The 25,067-nt window shown below is 38.5% G+C and overlaps 1 protein-coding gene across 1 annotated transcript; it reads right to left on the bottom strand.

The window, feature by feature from the left end:
• Positions 1 to 888: 888 nt before the first annotated feature.
• Positions 889 to 22,082, bottom strand: tagapb (T cell activation RhoGTPase activating protein b). Its single transcript, XM_053336712.1, has 14 exons — positions 22,005 to 22,082; positions 16,812 to 16,897; positions 10,440 to 10,610; positions 7,305 to 7,469; positions 6,138 to 6,179; positions 5,647 to 5,731; positions 5,483 to 5,536; positions 5,018 to 5,087; positions 4,576 to 4,727; positions 4,084 to 4,245; positions 3,601 to 3,710; positions 3,067 to 3,253; positions 2,674 to 2,755; positions 889 to 2,551 (listed from the first exon to the last, which is right to left on the bottom strand). Exons 1-14 carry the CDS (start codon positions 22,080 to 22,082, stop codon positions 1,434 to 1,436), a joined length of 2,562 nt encoding a protein of 853 aa, XP_053192687.1. The 3' UTR covers positions 889 to 1,433.
• Positions 22,083 to 25,067: the final 2,985 nt, after the last annotated feature.

Raw genomic sequence — 25,067 nt, 5'->3', positions numbered from 1 at the left:
AATAAGTACCTCTGTTTCATAAATGTAGTTGCAGTTTTATAGTATTGGACCGATTAATTTACATTGTACAAATGCTATGTTTATTGTGTCTAATCCTTGTAAATGGTCAGTAAAGATCATCATCAAAGATTAATGTGTTTTGTCAGTTTATCTTTAAGTAAAATGTTATTAAATCAATCACAGTTAAAGTTTGTGGATAAATGAAAGTTGTTGAGGAAGGAAACAATGTGCTATACAGAGGAAGGAAGACGAGGTGGCATCGGCTCATCGTGCCGTCAGAGACAGAGGAAGAGCAATTCAGAGAAAAACCAAATCCGTTCATGTGACCATGTCTGGTTTCCTTCTCTTTCAGAGTATTTTGTGCCAGAACATGCTGTTCTCTCAACAAGCCTTGTTAGCCTCTGTTACGCAACAGATCTAGCAAAGAGAAGTTGAGCCAAACTGCACACTCTCCTCCATCTTCTCATTAAATCTGTCACTTATGATTTGACAGAGGAGCACCACAACAGCCTTTTAAAACATCTCACCGAAACAAAGACACCGTTGTTTTATTCTCCATTTTTCTTTTATTGCATCACTTGTCTTCCATTTTTGCTATTTTGACATTATTTACATTTTTAGCATACAAATAAACAAAGCATAGCTCAACATAAGGAAAGTGCTTTAATGTAGTGGAAAAGAAGACCATGCAAGGTGAAGAAGATTTACAAAAAGCATAAAAGTCTGAGTGCTCAACATGCTATGCTGTGCATATCATTATGTCTACAAAACATTATACATAACATATAAAATCAACACTCATAGCATATTTTGTTCACAGTAATCTGTGTTTTCATAGCTTCATTGTGATAGACTAAATATCTATCATAACAGTCACATATTTTATAAAATATGTACTCTAAACAGTACTACTAAGAAAGTGCAACCATGTTGCACATAGCTGACATTCATTCAAAGTGAAAGAGTGAAAAATGAACAGATTGGACTTTATATACAAAAATTTCTCACACACAGAGCTGCTTCGTAACCTGTACAACATATTGAATCTCACTGTCCAGAGCCTAAAAAGCAGTTTCTCAATTTAACCAACCAAAAAACACTGAAAAGTAAGATATAGGGTAGGAAGAAGGTGTAATTATGAGCACAGACATTCTTACAATTATCTCGATGAATGAAAGGTTGATGGGTAAATAGACTGTATTTATAGAGCTCTTTTGTACCTTAATGGACAAAGCACTTTCCAATTTGCCTTTCATTTTCCATTTCACATATCAGTGCTGCCATTCAAGTGTCAGTCTTAGTCAAAGATGCCAACATATGAAAACTGGTTTGTTATCATTGCCCTTTGATGTCACCTTTCTTTTTTTTCCTTCTACCTTCAAGAAATGGTTGTATAACTAAAACTCCAATCTGTGAAACTGTTCAGAAGTCAGTCAAACATAAGACTCCTTGGTGTAAGAAAGCTCCTCAAACATAGGTTGGCTACATCTCCGTGACACCATGTCATGATGGCCTGTGGACACAGACTCAGACATCGCTCTCTGTCGGAAAGGCTTTGGGGCATTGACTTGGTTGTGTGTCACTTGAGCAAAACAGTCTGGGTAGTCATAATTTACAGACGACGGGCGGGACCGGAGCTGTATGGCATCTTGCACAGTCATTGATCGATACTGTGGAGGAAGACATGTATTCTGCACCGCCTCATGGTATGACGGAGGCCTGCTGGGCAGCCTGCTGTCCATATGGCTGAATACCACAATGGCCGACAGAGGGCGAGGCTTTCCCATAGGCTCAACTGGAGACTCTGCTTCATTCTGAGAGTCCTCCTGGAGTGTTTCACAAGGAAAGGAGTTCTCCTTTTGGGAGTCTTTCTTCAGGCTACTCCTGCTAAAGGCTCCTAAGCTCCTTGTCCTCATGAGGACCTTACTGGCAACTCTCATAGACTGTGAACGCTTCTTCTCCTCTGAATTCGGCCTGGCAAGGTCCTGCTGAGCCTTTGCACCCACTGAGGGAGGGTCTGCTCTCCTGGAGCAGGGTGGTGACCCCACTGGAGAACTGGTGTAAACAGAACCCTCTGATTGGTTGGAGGCAGCGCTCTCCAGAGAAGAGCATGAGCAGTCCTTGCCTTGATAAGCAGTGTAAAGCTGTGGATCCATGTTGCGACTGCTACTCAGTTTTGGAAAAGACAGACCTGGCCTTACTCCACCTTGTCGCCTGAGCAAGAAGGAGTCATCTGAGATCTGCTTTTTCAAAGGTTGCTCCTCAAAGTCCCGCCTCTCCATAGAGCAGTCATCATGGCTCCTGGCATGGCAGCACAGGCTCTCAATATCAGGTGAGAGGAAGATGATAGGCTCAGAGCAGCGACGGTTGTATTCAAGCTTTGTATTGAAGACAGCATCAGATGTCCAAGAGGAGGTGGTTGTGCTTGGACTAAGTGAAGAAGATGATCCACACTCTCTGTTTTTGGAACTCGTACTCTCTCCTGCCTCTCCATCTCCATCTGGGTCCGTGCTGTCATATGCAGAGTCATGATGCTGGGAGGACAGTGAGTCTGCAGAGTGGGGGAAGGAAGGCCTGATTAGGATCTCTAAACATACAATATTTATGCCTTTTTACTCAAATTGTTCAAATGTCCCCAGTAACAACAGAAATTTGAATGATATGTCAGTTTACCTTCATCAGTATCCAGAAGATTTGGGATATTATCTCCAAGTATGTCAAAATGCTCAATCAAGAACTGAGTTAGCTCTGTGGCCTGTAGAAAATCAGAAAAAGGAGCATAAGTCAAAATACAACAATCAATATTCATAACTAAAACTTAAGTATTAGATAAAGAATTCTAAAAAATCAAAAGCTGCTGTTCAGGATACAGATACAATCCAGACACAGTACAGGAATTCACCGAGTTAAGATGGTGTGTTTTTTTATTAGCACCTGACTAAACAAGCAAGAGTATATGCAAGTTTACCCCTTAGTTATGAAACCTTTTGAGGTTTTTTGCAGTGTCAACCACACAGCTTCAAACACCCTAAAGTGCGAAAGTATATTCATAACATGACTTTCTACCTTCTTCATCTTTTCCTTCTGCTCATCCAGCGGGGTGCCGTCCACCTGCAGAAGTGTGGGGGCGATACACACCGCCAGGTTGTAGGCGTCCATCTTGTTGATGTCAGCATTCTCAAGGATGTGATGGAGGACGCAAACAAGATGTTGCAGGAGGAGTTTGTTGAGCCCTGGGAGCATATCAAGCACCCTGATAGGCAGGTAGCAAAAGGGGAAGGAAGCAAAGAAAGAAGAGGAAGAACACATTAGCTTGGCGCTCTTTTTTATTCAAAGATTCTTCCTTTTTAAAAACAGTGGACAGACTAAAAAGAAGAAGTGGTTTGTGTTCAGCCTTCAAATGGAGGATATTGTGAATGCTGTGCGAAACTCCCCTCAAAATACCCGTCAGTTTACTTCTTGCCACATAATCATGAAAAAACCAGACAAGTAACCTTTCATTCATAAATGTCATCCATAAACACAAGCTGGGCATCACAGTGTTGTTGGTAAATTGCACTTTACATGGTCAGGACTCATTAGCAGCTATTGATTGCTTACTTTATGATTTCCAGAACTCTCCGCTCGGTGTCCTCATTGTCCAGAGCCTTGATCCACTTGTCATAAAGTTCAGACACCAGCAGGCTGCCAGGAAGTTCCTTCAGAAAACTCTGTCATAACAAAGAGAGGAACTTATTAATGGAAACGATCTGGTTATACATTTCTGCTTGTCTTGAATATTTGATGATGAACAGTAACTAACACATATCAAGGGAACCACTCACTAAAAACTGCTTTAATCTTTGACAGTGCATTGTTAGACTCACTGAAGAAAAAAACCTCAAAGTGCATTATTTTTCACACCTGGAGCTAGCTGTAATAATACTTATAATTAGCCCAATGGTGCAGCAAGTGTGGTTGTGGCTATACTATACAAATACTGAACATACTACTAGTATTACAGATGCATTATGCGTTATGCTTTCACATATTTGGACTCTGACTCTGAGACAAACACACAGACAGATCAGGATGGGAACATACTTTGAGTAGCCCGACCAGCAGGACGACAGGCTGGCTCTCCATTTCCACCTCCACACCGCTATTGAGCTGTTCTCTGATGTCCCTCATGGTCTTGTTGTTGCACGGTTTCCGAAACACTCCCTCCGTGGACGGCCCTTTCTTCCTCAACCACACCAGCATCTCCTGGTGAGGGGTGGGGATAAAGGAAAGGAGAGATTGTTTTAGTAAAAGCAGAAACAATATGTGTGTTGAGTGCATGTTTGAGCTGATCAACAGGTAGTTTAGGTACATGTGTGGTTTCCTGTCCTCATTAAGAAATTCTGAGAAAATATGTAGAGGTGCAGCATACAGTAGTTAAATTGTTTAAAATAGGATGCAATTCTGCACAAGGAAGACAGAAAATTTCATTTAGGCCCATGTTTCAGAAACAAATGACATGTCAAAATAATTATATTCAGCCTCAAACAAAGACTTGAGATTAGATCTGACATTTAAACTTGAAAGTCAACTTACTGTGACTGGTTTAGGAAGTGAGCAGTCATCTGGGCATGTTTTGCAGAGGGGCTGTCCAAACAGCTGAGGCTTGGTGTCTGCATCTGATCGGCTTGCTTTGCTGATGAAACTGGATCCCTTTCTCAGCCTCCTCACCAGGTTCCACTTGGTTTCTGAGGAGAGAAAAAATGTTTTCTCCATCAGCTTTGCAGGTGTATGCAGTTATGTAACGCTTTCATTTAGAATGATCTAAGAGTCCGTGCAACATGGAGTCGTGCTAATGTGGCAAAAACTGTTTTTCTTCATTTGCACACTCTTATCAACAGTCAGATTTCCTTTTTCTGTCTCTGTGGTTGCTTTTTCTGCTCTCATGTCTCAACACATGGCACATTTTACGGGGCCCCTCCCTTTCATCAAAACTGTCACTGAGAGACATCTGCAAAAAAACGATTTTCAAACTCACCAGTAGAGGGTTGCATCTTGTCATCTTGGTGATTCGACGGCCTTGACTGGGCAGAGATCTTTGCATTACCCTGGTAACAAAATAAATAAAAAGTGATGTGACTATGAGCTTGCAAGAGGAACACGGGCAGGCACAAAAAAAGGAGGGGGTTGTGTTTCCTCAAATTGCACACAACGCACGCCCTCGTCGTCCATGCCTACTAACACGTGAATGAGTGATATCAAAATCGTACAACAAATTGTATTCTATACATTATAAATTTAACATTCTCTTTCAAATTGTGCTACTTTTTTTTTTTTTTTTTTTTTTTTACAGTTACACACATTTCAGAAGCTGTTTATATCCTTAAAATCTGTTTATTGATTAATCATTCAGCATGACTGAAAAAGTACAGGTGTCTTTCATAAACAACTGTTTCGCTTCAACACCTTTAATTTCAGTAGCTGAAACTGAGTTTTTACTTACATCAAGTGGAAGCTCAATAAATTGTTCCATGCCACCTCCTGTTAGAGTTTTGGTCTAGAGAAAAAAAAAGACACAGACAAAGACAGAGAGAGAAAAAGATTAGTAAGTAACAGCTCTATTTGAGATCATATTAGACATAATAGAGCAGACTGTGATAGACTTACTGCGACGCTGCCACTCAACACCTTCATGAGGACGTCTGGTGGTGAAGTAGCACAACCAGCTCTCACTTGCACGTCTTTAATTTTTCTGTGATGAAAAAAAACACCATAAAATATAGATTTATACCCAAACCATAGGCACCACCTGCTTGAATGATCACACTTTTAGTTGTCATTTTGATTTTACATAGCCTCACAAAAGAATTCTTGGGTCATGGGTTTTTTTTTGTCATCTTAACAGTCGATCAACACAAAACTATATCATTTCTTTTAGACAAGACTGACAACATATTAGGTCATATCATCTATTATATATTTATCATATCATCTACACCACGTTATCTTAAATGTTGAAATATCAATTTTCTGAATCGAATTGAAATATAATTTCAGAGTTCGTATTGATCTATTCTTTACAATCTGGCTAAAGCTCATGACTGGATGAATATTTACAATTTGTTGATCTAAACAACAACAATGATATTAGTTCTTACCCGTGAAGAGTATCTAACCAGCGTTCTTTCACCTCAGGCGAGCTGCAGGCAAAATAACAGCATGGTGTGAGTTACTAATCCACAGAGAGAATCAAACAGGCCGGCAGCACAGTGGGCGGAATGAGACGAAGTGTGCACCCACAGTCTCTTTTTAATAAACTGGGTGGAAATTGTAGCTCAGTCATGGGAACAGGAAGCAGCGTCACGGCGGCCCCCAACCAGACACCTTCCACTTCCTTCTAGACTATACTTGCTGTGGTTCAGCTGTCCATGAGTGGAAACTGACGGAAACAGATACGTATGTCTACGTTTATACCTGTATCCCATTGAAGTTAACCTGTTATGCCCTGTAGCCATTAATGCCACACACTTTGCTGTACCATATGGCCGTATGCATATTAAGAAATAGTCAGCTGGTGAGCACGTGGCATCTGCCTCTGTGTCGGTGAGAAGGAATGAAACTTTCACACACTTGAATCATTACTAGAACAAAGAAGGTCAGAAAATCATTTTCAAACAAAACAACTCAAAACTCTCTAGGGGATTCATCATCTTCTTGGAATAGACAAGCTTCATGGTTTGGGTCTAATAGCTTTGCGAGAAACGTGGGAGTCAACGAATAACACAAATGACTTCCACAAATTCATTTTCTCAACTGAATTTCAGTTAAACAGTAATTCACTGAGAAAAAGTGCTGCTCAGTTACAACATGAGTTATGAGACAGCATTTTTCCTGCACTTCAGCTTTACAGTAAAGGACAGCATTTCTAAAAGTCAGCTGCTGATAATCCCCTCACAGCAGGATTGGTTGGGCAGCCAACTCTGCACTTCCTATTTTGTCAACTCTTGTCTTGTGATGCTGCATAGAGGACTTTCTCTCTGATACTTCCCTATTTTCATGAGAGATCATGTGGCCATTTACAACATGTGCAGATATTCCATGAACAACATCAGGTTTCAGTAAGCCGATGAAATACAAGAAAAGGCTGTTAAATAACAAACAAACAGTAGTGAGTATCAGTTTTAATTCCAGACCACTCTAATGTTTGTCTGTTCAGTGTAAAGCTATAGTCAGCAGTTGTTTAGCTTAGCTAAGCATAATCAATCGGCATAAAAACAAAAGGCGCTGCTGTTTGTATGTAACTCATCTGCCGAGTGTCAGCTCACCGGAAACACACGAAACAAAATGTAAAATCCCAGGCCAAGACGAGGGTCACCCTGAGGTCAATATCCCCCGTCATTCCCTCTTCATCATCCACTTCATCTTCAAAACCGTAGAGCCAGATGTCTTCCAGGCTCACTCTGTGCTTCAGACGGTAGCTGGCAGTCGACCTGTACAAAAACAAAAGCACACGAGAAAGGCGCCATCTAAATAGTTGTTTCTATTTATCACTTTTTTAAAAAGATTGAAATAAAGGTTTCTGTTCCATAAATATCTGTCCCTGCGATTGATTTTTCTTCTCTCACAACAACCGTTATTGATTTTGTAATACACTAATAAAGCAAGGTTTATCTTTCTTTTTTGTTGTAATCTGCTTTTCTTTCTTGTGAAATACTTTAAGATGGAAACAGAAATAAAAGACATAACATTATCATTAAGAGCTTGTATTGAAAAAAATCTAATGTACAGAACAATGGTCTTTTATATTTGACTAGAAAACTGATTTCTTCACATGAAAACATTGTGTGGAACAATAGTCTGTGATGCAAGTATTGATTATCAGGGTTTGATGAGGTAAATAACTGTTATTGTGATTCTGTTGTAAGATTGTTAGGAGTCAAAGTTCATGTGTCTAAATAACAGGTCTGAGAGTTCGCTGTAACAATTCTTGAACCAAACTGTGAGGCTAAAACTTAACAGCTTCCTAGACATGGTTTTTACACTATAGCAGAATATCAAGATTGGCTGAACTGAAGCCTACATTCAAGGTAGGTGTCATGAGAGGTGCTAGTGGAATCTGAATAAAGAGCTTTTGCAGAGTAAGCGGCTCAATAACACTTTCAACAATCAGTGATGATTAAATGAGTAAATGATTAGAGGGGGAATAATTCTTTTTCCTGGTACACCTCCACACAAGCACACTTCAGGTTAAAACAACATTGGACTGCGACCCCGCTGACTCTTAAGTGTTAGCAGCAGATAAGTGCTGACTGGATCCTGGGGAGCTGATAGATTGGAGGAATAAAAAGGAAGTCAGAGTCAGAGAGGGCTGAAGACAGAGGGAGTGAGCTTGGGGCTTCATGAGGTGTTGTGGTATACAGAGAGAAGTGATGCTCAGCTAGTTAGATGTAATATGAAATATGTGAGAAATAAATAAACACAGCTGGATTAACACTGGGGACTCTGGGGTAAATATGACGGGCTCCCAATGGCACCCAAAATATATTTAGTCCCCTTTAACTCCCCTTTAAACACCTTAGCCATGACATGTTTAGCTCAGCTTAGCATAAAGATTGGGGAAAACAGCTAGCCTGGCTTTGTCAAAAGTTTAAAATTTACACTGATACCAGCACCCCTAAACCTGACCCATTTAGAAACATAGTTTAGTACTATGAGCAATTTGCATATCCACATTTTGCTGAGAGTTAGATAAAATGATAATACCACTCTCATGTCTGTGCATTCTGTAAAGTTGTAGAGCTACATGTCGATTAGCTTATAAAGACTGTACTTTATGTTTTTGTCATCTTACAGATTAAACAAAAAAGCTGCTAAGTGTTAATGATTGAGATTTAGCATACTTTTGTTAGCTGTTACACCACACTTCCAGTCTTTATGCTAAGCTAAAGCTAATAACCCCATAGCTCCAGGTCCCTACTTAATGAACACACAAGACTGATATTGATCTCTCCACAAGAAAGGAAATCAATATTCACCTCAAATGGTTGCTCTCCTGGCAAGATTGTTATCATCATCATCAACTGATATAAATCATGAGATGAAGCAAATTGATTTAAACAGTGTTTTTCATTTTGTGTAAAGCCTAGGCTCAAAGCCTCGGCTCAAAAAAAGACTAAAAACTAATATGAACCCTTGATAGCCCTGAATACGATCATATTTACAGGTAATGCTCATATATATCGGTTCAAAATAGTCTGTATATTTGGTCATACTGTAGTTCCAGCTGTGCACACCTACTGGAACAATGGGCAGGTTGTGGTACAGAGATGAGTGCAATACGCCTCCGACTCACTAGCTCAAAAACTTCCATCGGCTTTGACAAACAGCTCTAATCTGACTAAACCATGCAGCCAGCTACTGCAGCAACTTTAATTTTGTTTATGTTCATTATTTCAGTACTGTAGTATTTCAGTATTTCAGAACTGTATCCACTGCCAATAATAACAATAGTAATACAGGAAGTAATTGAAATGCAATATTAAAGATAAGCACCGTCTAAAAAGCAGTTCATTGATTTCACTCATGTGTCAGTATGTGTCACTTGCGAGAATATTGAACCAGTATTAAGGAAAAAGGTGAATGATCTCACAGGTAGGGTTGTAATTAATGATCATGATCTATTAACCTGCCAATTATTTTCTCAGTTAATCGATTGAATGTTTTGTCTATAAAATTTAAGGACATTGATAAAATGGCCATTAAAAGAGGGGGTGTTTTCAAATGTCTTGAAGACCTCTTGTTCTGTCTCAAAAACCATTTGAGTTATTCAGCTTACAAACAGTGTATGATACATAAAAACTTCAAATCCTCACATTTGAGAAACTGTACCAAGTGAACGTTCCTTAAAAAAATGCTGATTGTTCACATAATAATTCACATCATTTTCTGATGGTTGATGATTGACTAATAAGTGCATCTCTACGCACAGACATATCATGTTTAACAGGCTTTTATCTTAAACTACATTATTTGATAGGATGATTTTTTTGGTGGTGTATATTCTATTTCTGTGTTTCCCCTCACGTGACTGCTCAGAGGGAACTACCATGCCATTTGTTTATTTGAGTCGCAGTGACTAAAAACAACGTTGGGAGATTCCCTAAGAGTCCGAGTGTGAAGCCCAGAAATGCACGATTTGTTGTTACTTCCTCTTTCGCTCTCTCATTCCAACTGTACAAATACATGACTTGTTTCAGTAGAAATGTATTAGTTTGCCACATCAGCATTAAAAATGTACCCACACTCGATTTCTTTTTGGGGGGTTTTGTTAGTTGATTCAGTTGTGTCACACTCATCATGCTTGGTTTAAGGGACACTTCTTTGATTTTCCTTTCTATGTTGTTGCTGATAACTGACTATCACCATCTACACATGGAGTACATACAGCATACAGCTCTTACTTGAGTTTAGCAAAGACAATAGTATCGTGGAAGAGGAAGAGGTGTCTCTCCCTGGTCTTCGTGCCCTCGGTGACTTGAACACACTCGTCCAGAAGCAGCTCTCCGTTCTCACCAGTGAGGCCAAGGACGAAGGGACTCTGCTCCACAGCCACCCAGCAGGAAGTCTCCTCCCTGGGCAAGAGGACACACGCAAAGGCCAGTCACAGCCAGATCAGACTCTTGAAAACCATGAATCTATCATTTTGTGTGATGTTGATCAGGATAAAGGATTACATGATATTTAATGGAGTGTCTACCATATGGTCACCAAACTTGAACTGAGGCTGATTCTCTTATTTCCATGAGGTGACATTTTGGAGGTACAGTACAGTTTTTATGGACAACAACAATATACAACATCTTAAATGAACCAAACCAAGAAACTTAAAGAAATTTGAAGGAATAATTTGTCATTTTGGGAAATAAATTCACTTGTTTTTTGCCAAGAGTTAAATGAGAAGATTGGTACCATTCTCAACAACAGTTTCCATCTTCTCATCTTTGTCTTGGCAAGAAAGCTCATAACCATATTTCCATAATTTCAGATGTTTGAAGAGCAGTCTAATGACATTGTTTTACAGTTAACCACGCCAGCTGTGTTTCACGTAAGTGTGAATATTAACGGATCCCCTGAAACGAAATTTTCAATATTCATGCAACACACTGCATAAATATTGGATGAGAACTTTATGAATGCAGTTAGATCTACTCATAAATATTCCAAGACATTTGTTCTTAATCTTAATGATGGGATAGATTATAACTTATTAGAATTCAAGGCCATGATACTATGAGAGCAATAAAATTGTTATGAGAGTCAACTGAGGCAAGTCAGCTGTTCCAACCTCTTTGCCTTGTGACCTGTTGAGTAAAAGCAATGTCCTGGATTGCAACCCCTCATTACAGCTGTCAGAAAATGTTTGATATGCAGGTGGTTTTTACCTCTAAAACTTCCCAAGATTGTCTCATTTGAATATATAGTCAAGACCTAAAGAAGTAAAAGGAGCTGCTATATCACAAAAGAAGCAGATGTTGGGAATAAAAACTCAAAATAAAGGGCAGAACTTTTTCTTCTTTTATTTAGTTTTATTTAGTGACCATTAGAAGTGTCCCTGTACACTAATGTATCAACTAACAGTACACTAATAGCTGAAGTTAGCTTTGAATTGTCCAGTTTCTTTCACTTCCTCTGTGTGTGATATTGGAAACTACCGAACATCAACGACATCACACACACAATAATGGGCAACAACTCAAAAGGCAAGTAAGGTGATACTGCTGTTGTGTTTTTGTGGTTGAATACAGGTTCTAGTGACCTGAAAAAACCAAGCAGCTGCTTTGTAAAGTAAACGCATTCACTAGCTTTAATCAATAGCCTCCAACACAGTGATCCATCACCAAATATCACAGAGAGCGTGGAATAATGTTTTGATTTGCAGAAACATGTGAGTGAAGTCATCACCTACCTCACCAGATCAATATCATATTGATATATCATGTCTGCTTTCATTACTGGGAGGAAACAGGGTCTTCTTGGATCTAAGTTTGCTTTAATGTCTATTTTTATATTCTTTCTTATTGACTTCCATGTTTCCACACAACCCAAAAGTCAAACAAGATTATCTTGAATAAGAAAACAGCAGCTTTATTGAAAGGATTACCTCTGATCTCACATGACATTTCACAAGACTTAACAAACTAAATGAGTCTGATAATAAAATAATCTGTATTTCTTTAGAAAGTGATTCAAACTGTTAATGTCCCTGCTACCTCGACGGGTCTCCACAAAAATCCAACACATAACTCACGATGCAGGCTAGAAGTAAGAGTTGTTTGTTCTAAATGGTTATGAAACCAGTTTTTGGTCACTGCTCTTCCCACTGACTCTATACTCAGGGCAGAAATTTAAATTATAGAAGCAGAGGTAATTTCCCTGTTGACTAAAGGTGACACATATAATACTGGCAAATCAGTGGGAAAGCCATCATCTTGAAGTGGTGAGGTTCAGAAAGTTTTAAACAAACATCAGAAATCAACCAAAATATGTAATTGAAGGACTTATGAGAGCTTTCAAATCACTATTAAATTGGACATTTGTGACTAAAAGAAGTTGAGAAATACATTTGAAATACAAAAAATACATGCTGAGAGTTAAATGATTTATTTGGTTTGATTTGATTGGTTTAGTACCAATTAAACAAACATGATTTAACATGGTTTATTAATGAATTGTAGAAGTTCTGGCAGGTGGATTTTTTTACCTTTAGATTTAGCCAGACTGTTTTCCAGTCTTTATGCTAAGCCAAGCTAACTGGTTGTAGCTTCATACTGTATTTAGCATACAGAGATGGTGTGATCTAACTCATGGGAAGAAAATGGATATGTCAAAATGCTAAACTATTCCTTTAAAAATGTAATTAGTGATTGTATTATGTTTAATCTTCACATGGTTGTAAACAATCACAATCACACTGTCCTAAAATCACTTTCTGTTTGATTTTCTTTGTTGTTTTTGATATGAATAAACTAAATGTTATATAGCGATCATTCTTCAACCAACTATGCCCTTTTATTATTGAAATGTATTTCTTATGGTGACCTTTTTTACGTCAGTGATTTATAGTCCCACTACAATGAAACTTGCACTCAGGAAGTTTCCCCCCACAAGGAAATTCTGTGTTTGTGTGCATGCGTGTGTGTGTGTGTGTGTGTGTGTGTGTGTGTGTGTGTGTGTGTGTGTGTGTGTTTGAGCTCTGAAGGGGTGGAGGTGTGAGAGTAGGATGTGTTTGACATTTCTCGTTTAGCTTTGATAGAGTCGCCCACTTAGTGCTCTGGTGGTCTTAATGCAGACTACTGTGACAGCCCTTCAATGAGGTAAAGATTTACTGTCAGACATATTGGCGGAGGTGTTGGTCAACCTACACATTAAAACATATAACACAGACTGTAGGTGTGTTATGACGTGACAGAGCCAAAGACAAAGTAAAAAATTGACTGTTGGCAACTGCCTGGCAATGAACTTTGTTTCTCTGTCCAGCAACATCGTTTTTGAGAATGAGCTCTAGCCAGAATTAGACCTGTAATGAGTGATTCATTTCACTATCCTTTCATCTGCTGATTATTTTCTTGATTACTTCACCATTTTGACTGTAAAATGTCAGATAACAGTGAAAAATGCCCCTTATCATGTCTTAAAGAGCAAGGTGATGTCTTTAAATATCTTGTTTTGTTTCATCAACAGTCCATAAACCACAAATATTCAGATTACTGTCTATGATACAGACAATCCTCACATTTACAAAGCAATGTCAACACAATTATTTGGAATATTATAATTTTAAGCAAGTGTTGGCGTCAAGACGTTAAATTTAAACATTTGAATAAAAACCCCCACTGGAATCAGTGGTTTAAATAAATTCAAATGTGTACAATTTATAACCGTCAGGTTTCTAAATTCCCAGAGGACCTCAGAGCAGCTCAACCCCAGATGAAATATTACTGAAAATACAGAAACTTCATTGAAATCAAGTTCCTGAACTTTCAGTATGAACTCATATTGTTGTCACAGTTCATGTATGATACAAAAACGGTTATTTTAAGATTTGTAGCAAGACATGAAATGTTTTGAGGCTTATGTGACTCAGTAGTTTTAGTAAATGGCTCAGATTATAACGAGGAAGTGTAATGGTGTAACTATGCTTCTATAATTTAAGAATAATAAGCATTTCATAATTTCATAATAGCAGAAAAACCCTAACCTTAACCCCTAACCCCTAACCTGGTTGAATTAAACTTCACTCTGTGGTGCTAAAGAATGAGAAATTTGACTGAACACAACAGCTGCTGCTCCCACAGCAGCTGTTGTTTTGTGGATATATTTTATGCCTTGAGTCTTTAGAGATATTTATACTGAGCATAGATTTTTGTTTGAGTGTCGTGTGCAGATCAATCTAAAGCATTTATCCTGTTTCAGCTCCAGGAGTCCGTCCAAAGTTTATAATTCACTTTCTGTAAAGTATAACCACCTACCTCACAATATAATAAACTAAAATGGTACAATTGTAACTCTGATGAGTGTTTATGTGTTAAGTTTTTGTTACTGAATGTTGACATGGGTTTAAATGTGGTCCTCTGTGCTGTGCTCTTTATTCCTGTCATCATTATAATATTGAGGGAGCTGTTAGTGGGTGTCTGTATAACAGTCAATTAAAGTCAGTCTGAGTCTGAAAGGTCACATTCAACATTCTCAGGGCAGAGGACTGAACATGATAACCAGTTGCCCAGATTTTCCAAAGCTAACAATTTGAAATGGAGGACAGATCAATATCACATAAACAGCATGGCCCTCAGAGCTGGCGTGGTTGTAAGCGCGGTTTAAGAGTTTGTGCAAGGTACAGGTTGCAAAACATCACCCCGTAAATTCCCCTCAGGGACATCTGTGTTTGTGGCCTGAGCAAAGTGGGCTGTGTTGCTTGTGAGCCATGAAGGCCACATCGAGGTGATATCGAGGTGATATCATGACGTTCATGACGTCAAATACGTGGGGAGATCAAAGGGGGGATGCAGTATGCACATTCTCTTCTATGATGACAACAGACAATGTGAAATTGTATTCCTATGTATGCTGCCCTCTGTAGGCTGGAGGCTGCAGTGAAGAGAAAGTAAACCTTGTTGGCAGTAGTCAGAAAATTACCATTTTACTTTAAATCTAGAGTTTCCTTCATCTTGGCTGTGGCTGTATGTCAACAGGAAGTTGCAACATTATTTCACTGTTTCTTAATACATGTTGAAATGTGTGGCTTTATACACAAACAACCTGAATTCTTGATGGACAGTATCCTCTAGTACCACTGGGCCATAGTTAGAATTTTAATGAGGGCTGCAACTCAAAAATATTTTTATTGTCAATTATTTTGGGAAATTCTTTCTTTCCAGCTGCCATGTAAACCATTTATTTCATTAGCCACACAATCACACCTGATACACCAGTGTTCCCGCTTTAACATTTGAGATTTTAAAATCAATATTCAACCAATAGTCATTGCTGCAATCCATTGCTTGCAATATTCTCCTTTAGTCCAAAATTGTAATTTCTCAACTGAGAATAGATCATTCTCTTGTTTTCAAATTATGTGCAACTTATTTTTCTGCACTTCATATCAAATAAGCCTATTCTCTGGAGCACAGATGTTGCTTGATGCAGCCTGAGTTTTACTTCTATTCAAGGTGCAAGTGTGCATATGCACCTTTCTTTCCAAGCTGCAATTCAGGAACAAACACAGTTGCTTGTTCGCATTCATCAAATAAATACTGTACAGTGTATCCTCAAGCAGTTTTGGCCATTTTTTTGCTCTCCTCACATTTGTACTCACCGTGGGTTCATTTTTCACTGCACATGCATATCCTGCACCTCTAGCCAGCAGTACAATCGTGGCTACAACAAGTAGGAAGAACCCAAGATGTCTTATTGTGCAGTATAACACTGTTTTAATGTAATAAATCATAAAAAACAGAAGTTGAATTTCTTGTATATATATATATGATGTGTATGTTTTAATGATGCCGAATCTAAGCTGCTCTCTGTTAGGGTTAGGGTTACCACCTCCAAAAAAATTTAACACTATGACAAATAATATCCCCCAAAACATGTTACTACAGACATGTGTGAACACCTGCTTTGTGTCTGAAGACCCACATTCACTATCTGAGTCAACACCTGCTGCAGTGTAAAAGTGTGGGTACAGTAAGTGCAAACAGAAGGTGAAACAATCAGCAACATTTGTTATTTATGTTGTGAAACTGCCTCCTTATCTGTGTGTGTATGACTTAGGTTTGACATTTCTGACAATTTCCCGTCAAATCTAATGTATTTTCAGATTCAAAATGGATTTTACTGAGAAATGTGGTATTTTAAAAATGAAATGTTATAACTTGCCTGTTTGCTACCTTCTCTTTATCCCTAGTCTTCTGTGTTGCTTGTGATGTTGCTAACTCTGATTTCCCTGCTGTGTCAGGAAAATTGGATCTTGTCTTTCAACACGATCATAACAATTCATTTACAGTTGAATAAATGAACGAGAAGCATTAACTTTAAATCAGGTTTCAAAGATTCATCAGCATGTGCTCAAATAACTGAGAACAATACACAGCTTATTGAGGCAGATGCCAATTTCACCATATCACTCTGAATCTCAGGACTGGAAAATAGGATGTAAAGAAAACAAACAAAAAAAACTGCTCAGTGACCAAAGGCAAAACATTGAAAAGATTGTTATTATGCTTCCAGCTCTCCATTGTGAGTGTATGAATAAGGGAAGAAAATGATCTACACACCTGATTGGAGACCATGGCATCCCCAATGCCTTCCCAAACACTAGGGATGGAGCAGAACGCCGTCTCTGAGCCAAGTGTTTGAGGTGCTGCAAGAAAGTGAAACATTATGTAATCATGTTAATTAATAATGACAGGGTATTTGTTTTTATGTGATGTTAATGGGTTAATGGGCTTTTCATTTCAATCACAATTACCGTACTTACACCACCGACAGTACGTGACATACTACACCCACACTTTCACACTTGCTGCAAATCAGCAGCTGTGAGGTGTTAGTCAACACTTTTGCATCTCAGTAACATAAGTGAAACACTCAAACACTCACAGATGCTAGAAGTTACTGTAAGGACAGAATCGTAAACGGTAAAAGAAAAAGTAAATAGAAAAGTAGTATCAGGACTTCCCAAGGCTTTATAAACCTCACACAGCCAGACTACAAGCTACAGGCTCCGTTTTCATGGTGAGATTTAAATCTGAAGACAATATCAGCTGGGTCAGATACACTGCTGAATGAATATTTGAATGATAACATAACTCATCCACCCTCTGCATTCCAAAATATATCATTGAAAAACTATTGATGACTGATTAAACTTGGTGTTGTAGTACAGTCTCTCCTGATCCTTGTGTTATCATAAATGTTGTGATTCTTTATTTTCATGTTAAGCACTTTGTGTTGCATTTTGCTATGGAAATAAATTTACATTTTTATTATTACACTATTAAATGGTACATGAAATTGCACATGACTGACCTGCAGCTGAACTTTATTTCCAAAACCACATTTGGTGGATAGTTTTGGAGCAATTGGCCTTTTTTAATATTCAGATGAAAAGAATAGGTAAAAAAAACAGACTGGGAGATTCACACTGTCAATCATCTACTTTAAATAACATATGCACTATAATTTCAAGGTTGTATTAATTAATTACAATTTTTAGCAGTCCAGCATGATTCATGTTCACAAGCAGATCTGGAAGAAATCTTAGCAAGTTTGACTCAGACTGTTGCTGAATTTGAGTTTAATGAGTTTAATCCATTAGGGGGAAGTCCAATGCCCCTCGGCGTCCCGGTCTGGCGGGGTAACGTACTTTTGTAAACACGGGTGACGTCAGCGGCAGGAAGTGACGTTGGAGGATTATGGGTTAGTGTGTTTGTGTTCAGCCTGATTCTATCTCAGACCAGTGTGCTAAACCCAAGTCTGAACCATTCTGTGTTTCCGCTGTTCATTGTGGTCTGAGGTAGTGAAGTGTGTTACCTGCAGTACACCACTGCAGACCATGAAAAGCAATACTTTGCCCTCCTTATTTGGAAGGCTCTTGACCCCAAATGGAAAAGATGGGAGCAAGCAAAAGCTGCATTTCTGGTCCTCAAACCGAGCCCATGGCAAACCAATGGGTGATGTGACACCCTGCTACATCCACCTTAGAGTTTAGCATTGCTGCATGTAGATGGATTGAGCTTTAAATGTTAATATGCACTACCTATTTCCACAAATTACCACAAGACTGAACTTCCAAGCTGATGTAATTGTAGCCTTATCAGATGTGGGAAGGCTTCCATTAGGACGAGTTATGAAGAAGGACAAAAACATATATAGTAATGAACAATCAGAGCTGAAGGCTTTGCTGATTTGGTTCCCCAGTCCTTGCAACCCAGATTTAACAGTACTGGCATTACAATTGTATAAGTGCCAATATTCATTGATTTATTCATTGTTTTTATCATTGTGTGAAGTCGATGACAGGGTCTCTTCATCCCCCACGCTATAATGGAGTGTGCATGTTTTTCCTCTTCAATGGACAAATTGTGCATCCATACATACTGTATAAAGGATTTTCTTTGTTTTAGTTTTCTGACTGATGTGGGCAGCAAAACAAGAAGGAACAACAATCATCAGCATGATGAAGCCACATCTGTTTGGATTAATTGTTAGTTGCAGGTTTGATGAGGCTAATAATAGTAAAATCTCCTGTCAAACTGCCACTACATCAACACCACTAACACCACTCTGACACTTTAAATCAAACTAAACTCAGCTTGAGTAAATCTGGAGAGGAACATGTTCAACAACACACTTCCTTTTTTAACTGTCTAAGATACATTTTTGCATTGCACTTCTTTAATGAATGTCAGCAGACACACAGAGGACTCTTCTCTTTCGTTTATGTTATGTGTCTACTTAAAACATATTTTCACTTCAAAAACATCAAGGAGGCACAGTGTGAATCCAGCTGTAGATTAGTGCACTGGAAGCTAAAGGCAATGTGAATGGTGGACAAACAACCATAATTGCACATAATGAAGTTTTATGAGTCATAAAAAGAGATCCGAGCCTCAGCTCACTTCATCCATCAAAACAGATTGGTTCAGAAATTGTTCCTGTTCTGACAGACAAAGATGTTTGTATCTCACCAAAGCCACCCATCCATGACAATGACATATGGAGTCCTGGCAGCATATCATTTTCATTGCTCATACTGTTGTTGATGCTTTATGTATTACCTCCCCACCACACGTGATTAACCGCTGATAACATGTTGCCAAGCAACAGCAAGGTGCTTCAGCAAAAAAGTGTTTAGAGCAGAGCTTTGAGTCTAGTCATATATCAAATTGTAAATTTAAAAAAAAAACATGAAACAAAGGCTTCTATCAACTTATAAATGTACTTTATTGGCATCTGAAATTATGAATTTTTGCTCAGTGTTTCAAAAATAGCAAGTATGCAAAATATGTCTTATAGAGGTTATATAATTTGAAACAGTGTATCTGTTTCCAAAAATAATGTAACTCAACTCTTAATGTACATTTAATCCTTTTAATGCTTATTCATCTGATTTTTATTTTAAAATAATTCATTAATTAAGATCTTTCTTACCATGTATAGAAATAAAGAAGAAGTAAACATAACATATCTTATAAACATTTCCTAATTATGACTTCTTATTGTCTAAGTTTCAACGTAGTCAAAGTTATGAGATAGTAAATAAAGTATTATCATTTCGAGATCCCAGCTTATAATTGTGACTTAATGTGTCATAATAATGAAATAACTATGACACTTTTTTGCTGTAATTATTTCTAATCTTTAATTTCACTATTTATTTTCCCACCAGGAAATGAGGCCATCCAACACTCTTTTGTTAATTTGGGTGAAAGAAAACAAACAGATTTTATATCTTGTTGTGGCTGCTCTTTTGCACTAATTGGTAGACAAACTGAGAGAAATTGGGTTAAGTGGAATTAAAGACAAAGAGGAAAATAATGGCAAAACAAACAAAAGCAGGAACATTTGACAAAGAAAATGTCTCTGGCCTCTGTCTCTGGCCTCTGTCTCTGGCCTCTGTCTCTGGCCTCTGTCTCTGTGGCTAGAGCCAAGTTGGCAAACAAAGTCCACTGACTTGTGATGGACCAGCATCAGGACCTATACAGCTGCTACAATGCAAGGTACATACATAATTTTCTGTCATTAAGAAACAAGGCAGAGATAGAAACAGAATCTCCAAAAGTCAAATTTAAGATTTACTGACTTTCCATGTTGAAGTACATCCAAGCATTGAAACATGATGAAAATATTAAGTGGCTCTTCAAAGTGAAAAGTTACTCAATAAAACCATCCTCCAACCATTCAAACTTTTCTGCATGAAATCGAAGTCCATTACTATCTTTTTCTATCCAAATAATAAATGACTCATAGTTCCATCTAACCAGTGCTACCAATATAGAAGGTCTTAATGATAAAAGAGCTGGGAAATGACAAGATTCAAGAAAGGTCAAGCTGCATAGTTAGGGAAAACCAGTGAACATCATTAACATGAGTAGGTTGCAGTTAGCATAAAGAAACATTTATATGTCAATGTTTTGGAAATGACTTAGTAGTGGATAAAGATATTGAGCTTGTAGATTCTTTAGGACCCAAACACTTCTTTGTTTTGTGTTGCATCGTAATGTATTAGGATGTGCAGTCAGAACTTGATTACCCACAATAAACATCATTTAGATTCAAAATCCCTATTACTCAACAAGTTAGACCCATTAATATGCCAAAATGAGAAAAAAAAGACCAATATGAGAAGCTTTTGATCTGGCGCCCCCACTGGCAGCACAATAACATTTGTCAGTGCCTTTCAAAATGCATCTGACCAAACAAATCTGTCAATAATAATTAAACATCTGTGCATGTTCAAGTCCTGAATCCAATCCTAAATATACAATTAGACAACGTGAATAACCTATGGAACAACCTTTGAAGCAATCTTAGCAACAATCTGACGTCATCACTGGCCCTTTTTACAGCTCATCAGTTCAGCCTCTGTCTCTCCCTATGTTCTGATTGGCCAGCTTTACAGAGGCTGCTGGAGGGGTTGGGGGTGGGGTGGGGGGGGGGGGGGACATATATTAGAGCTGTGGTTAAGTTAACTCTGATGCAAACAACCAGGACCAGCAACAGTGATGACGATGTTTGATTCAGAGCTGCACCCAACCAGCACACCTCCACATACATACGTTTACCTCATTATTTGATACGTTGGTCACTTTTAACATGAACATTCAACAGTTAGATTATATAAATAACTGAAAGTAAGGAAAAATATATTAGGTTCCCAAACAGAGAAGACATTGGCACGACACAGCAACACAGAGAGGTCACTTCTCAGGTGTTTGGAATAACGGAAAGTGGTGTTGCTTTTCTGGTGATTATGTTCTACATTTTGTTAATAATCATTTTCATTATTTTGTATCTGCATACACTTATACAGAAACGACTATCACTGAAAGCTGAAGGTTGACAGGTCATACACATTTGTTGCAGATACTTAAAAGGACCTCTACTCAAGAGTTTTATTGCTATCTAACCATTGACCTTTAGGTTTCTTTTAATTTTTATTTGGAGTAACTGAACTGAAAGTGGTCAGACCCCAACCGTACTTCCATCACCTATAATGAACATGAGGGAGTGGTTTCCATTATCAATTTTCTAATTCTGACTTGAATGTCCTTTCCTCACGCTTCTTCTGTAACACATCTCTCCCATATATGTATATATAGAAACAGATGAATATGATGCTCCAATATGTTGACATAGGTGTCAGATTCAATTACAAAACAGAATATCACACTGGGTCACACTCAGTGGTCATTACCAACAGGATCTTTTTAACCTTTGCCAGTGTATGGCAGATCAATACTCACAGGACGCAGGGGAGCCGCAGCAGCATCATCATAGCTTCCTCTCCTCATCGTTGCAATTCCATACTCTGGAGTGTCCATGCTGGTGTCTCCAAGCGAGCCCTCAACCCCCCGCTGTCTTGTGCTGTACTGTGCTGGATTATAGTTAAGGCAGTTTTAGTTCTGTAAGTACAGGAGAAGCAGTATGAGGACTCTGCTGCGGACTAGCCCGGAAGCGGGTGCAGAATGACGCCTTCTGTCCTGTAAAAACATTTCCTCTCAATGCTGCTAATGAGGATTAGAACAATGGAGGCCTGGCCGGCACACAAAAGAGGAGAGGGGGTTTTTTGTGCCTGACCTGGACTTACAATGCCGCTCCACCTCCCCAAAACCCTCTCCTCTCCTCTCTATCCATCCATCCATCCATCCCACCCTCCCTTCATCTCTCCATCCCAGCCTGTCCTGTTCCGCTCCAATGGGGCAGCTTCATCCCATAATGAGATCGCCGTGCGTCCCACCTCGTCCCCATTTCCAGGCTAACGAGGTTGAGATGCCGTGACAGCCAGTGCCTCCGAAAAATAGGGTCTCACAGATTGTTTCCCCCCTCTTTTCCCCATATACATCCTATAGATACATGATTATATGCATACAACACATACTTTTGTCACCTTTCCTTTAATTACAAGACTATCATTTCAGGGCTTCGAGTGTTTGACAGTAACAAGCAGGAGTGAGTTTGAAATGCATTGTCCTGTCCTGTGTTTAAATTCCCCTCTTAAAGGTCACCTCTGTGGTGCCACTGAATTGACATACAACTTCCTATTTTCACTTAGTAAGCGTGTGTGTGTGTGTGTGTGTGTGTGTGTGTGTGTGTGTGTGTGTGTGTGTGTGTGTGTGTGCGTGTGTGTTTATCAATTGGCATGTTTCTCAGTATCTTAATTATTGTTTATTAGCAGGTTAAAGTAGCAGGAGAGGACGTCCACATTACACATAGACAGTTAAAAGACAGGACACAAACAGAGGACAATTTAAAACAGCACAAACAAAGACATGGGCAAGTACTGACAAGGTTCACTGATCAGAGTTCAAAGCAGAATAAAAAGACCATTAAAATGCATATATAAAAACCTGTTAAGAACATGATGCAAGGGACCATGTTCTTAACAAAGAGTACCCAAACACATTGCCCCTATTCTAACAGTATGAACACAAGTAGACACAGCAGAGATCATCTGATACAGAGAATATTTTTTAGTGGTAGTATAATATGCATAGATAGTGTACTTGTAGTGTAACGTATTCATAGATAAATCCACTAATTTCTCAGAACATAACATGAATGACATACATCTGGTTTTTACCCTCACTCTGTACATGCTGCTGACACTACATCCCTCCCCTTCTTGGATGCAAAATAATATCAACACTCGATGTCATGGATATATTATAGTAATACCAGTGTAACATTCATGTCTGTCACTACTAAAATAACTATGCTCTTTAAAAGCTTGTGTGAACCGTTCTACTTTATCAGAAACACTGATAAAAATATCTAACAAAATTAAATTTATGCCTTGTATAGAGTCGACAGAGGCATCAGGGGTGAATATGTGTCCTTTAATCCGATGGCTGATACTGAGCCTTAAGGTATCAGAATAAGTACATATCTATTGGAATCATTTGTTGACCTCCCTCTGCACCTGCTGGAACCTTTAACCTGTATGATTTCTACTTTAAATTCTATTAATTCTATCATCTTATTATTAGAGATGTGTGTGTTTTATGTCTGTCATATTTGTTATCTTTTAATTATCTTGTAGTTATTTTTGTTTCCTGTTCAATGTTTTGTCTGATTGTGCCCCTCAAAAACAAGATGGTCTCATCTGGCTTAATTTATTGACCTTTTTTCTTGTACCATCTTCACACATACAAAAAAGCATTATCACTAGATCATCTCAGATTCACATGATAAATCCTTTTGAAGCAGGTCATCACTATCACTGCTATATATTCTGTCTTGTTCTGCCATGGAATGGCAGAACAAGACAGAATGTCTGCCTATGTCTGTCTTGTTCTGCCATGGAATGTTGTTTTTCTTTAAAAAAAAAAAAAAAAAGGCTTATCTTTCTTTTTTATTTCAATCTCACTTTTCTTTTCTAATCATGACGAATTTGCTTCCCCCATCAATTTTCCTTCAATTGGATTTGTAATAACCAAACTAATTTATTTGAACATTTGAAGCTGCTGTTCTTACTCACAAATGAAACACATGCAATACATCCAGGCAGCCATTCTTTCAAAAACATACTGAAGCCTCTCATGTTTATGCAGTGTCACACATAGACTTCTATTATTCATATTCTCAAGCATGTGAGGAACTCAGAGTTTTTGTTTCACCTACCCTGCAACTATTTGGACCAAACATGATAACTTATCAGCGGGGGGGGAGACGTTCAAATAAACAAACAGCACTTTTGCCCTTTTGTTATCAGTGATTCGACTTGGCTCTGGTCCTGATGGACTCAATTTAGTCTTGTTTAGGAAACTTAATGGTTTATATCCAGTTGTCAAAAGCTCAGCATGAAGCCAATCCTGAGTAGGTCTCTGTTTTGATGGCTGGTTTGATCCTGGCTGTTTGGTGGAGTTTAAGTGGCGGGCTACAGTTATTGTTACACTGGAATTTATGTATTTATATATTTCACAAATGTCTTTTTTGATAGACAGGTCTCCATTTTCTAGTGGTATCTGTTTTGATTGACAGCTGTCTCTTATTAAGGCAGAGACATATATGCAGAGACATACTGTTTTCATTACGGCCTTAAATGTTTGAACACAGTAACTGGACCTCACGCTTCAATGGCTTTGTTGAGTGTATGTCAACATGGCAAAAATCCTGAATAGACCCTGTGACGAGTTCATACAGGGGAATGCAATTAAGTCTTATGGCTGATATGGAGCACGAAGGAGACTCTGTGTTGCTTTTCAGTTTTGCTCATCAATGCAGCCTATGTCTGTAGAGGTTACATAATCCATAGCACATGCACAAAAGCCTGGTTAGGCATCTCACCACTCATCTGTAAAGAGCTT

Source organism: Scomber japonicus, chromosome 17, assembly GCF_027409825.1.
Source record: "Scomber japonicus isolate fScoJap1 chromosome 17, fScoJap1.pri, whole genome shotgun sequence".
NCBI lineage: Eukaryota > Metazoa > Chordata > Actinopteri > Scombriformes > Scombridae > Scomber > Scomber japonicus.
Note: the sequence above shows the minus strand (reverse complement) of the source record. Positions and strands in the feature narration are given on the sequence as shown.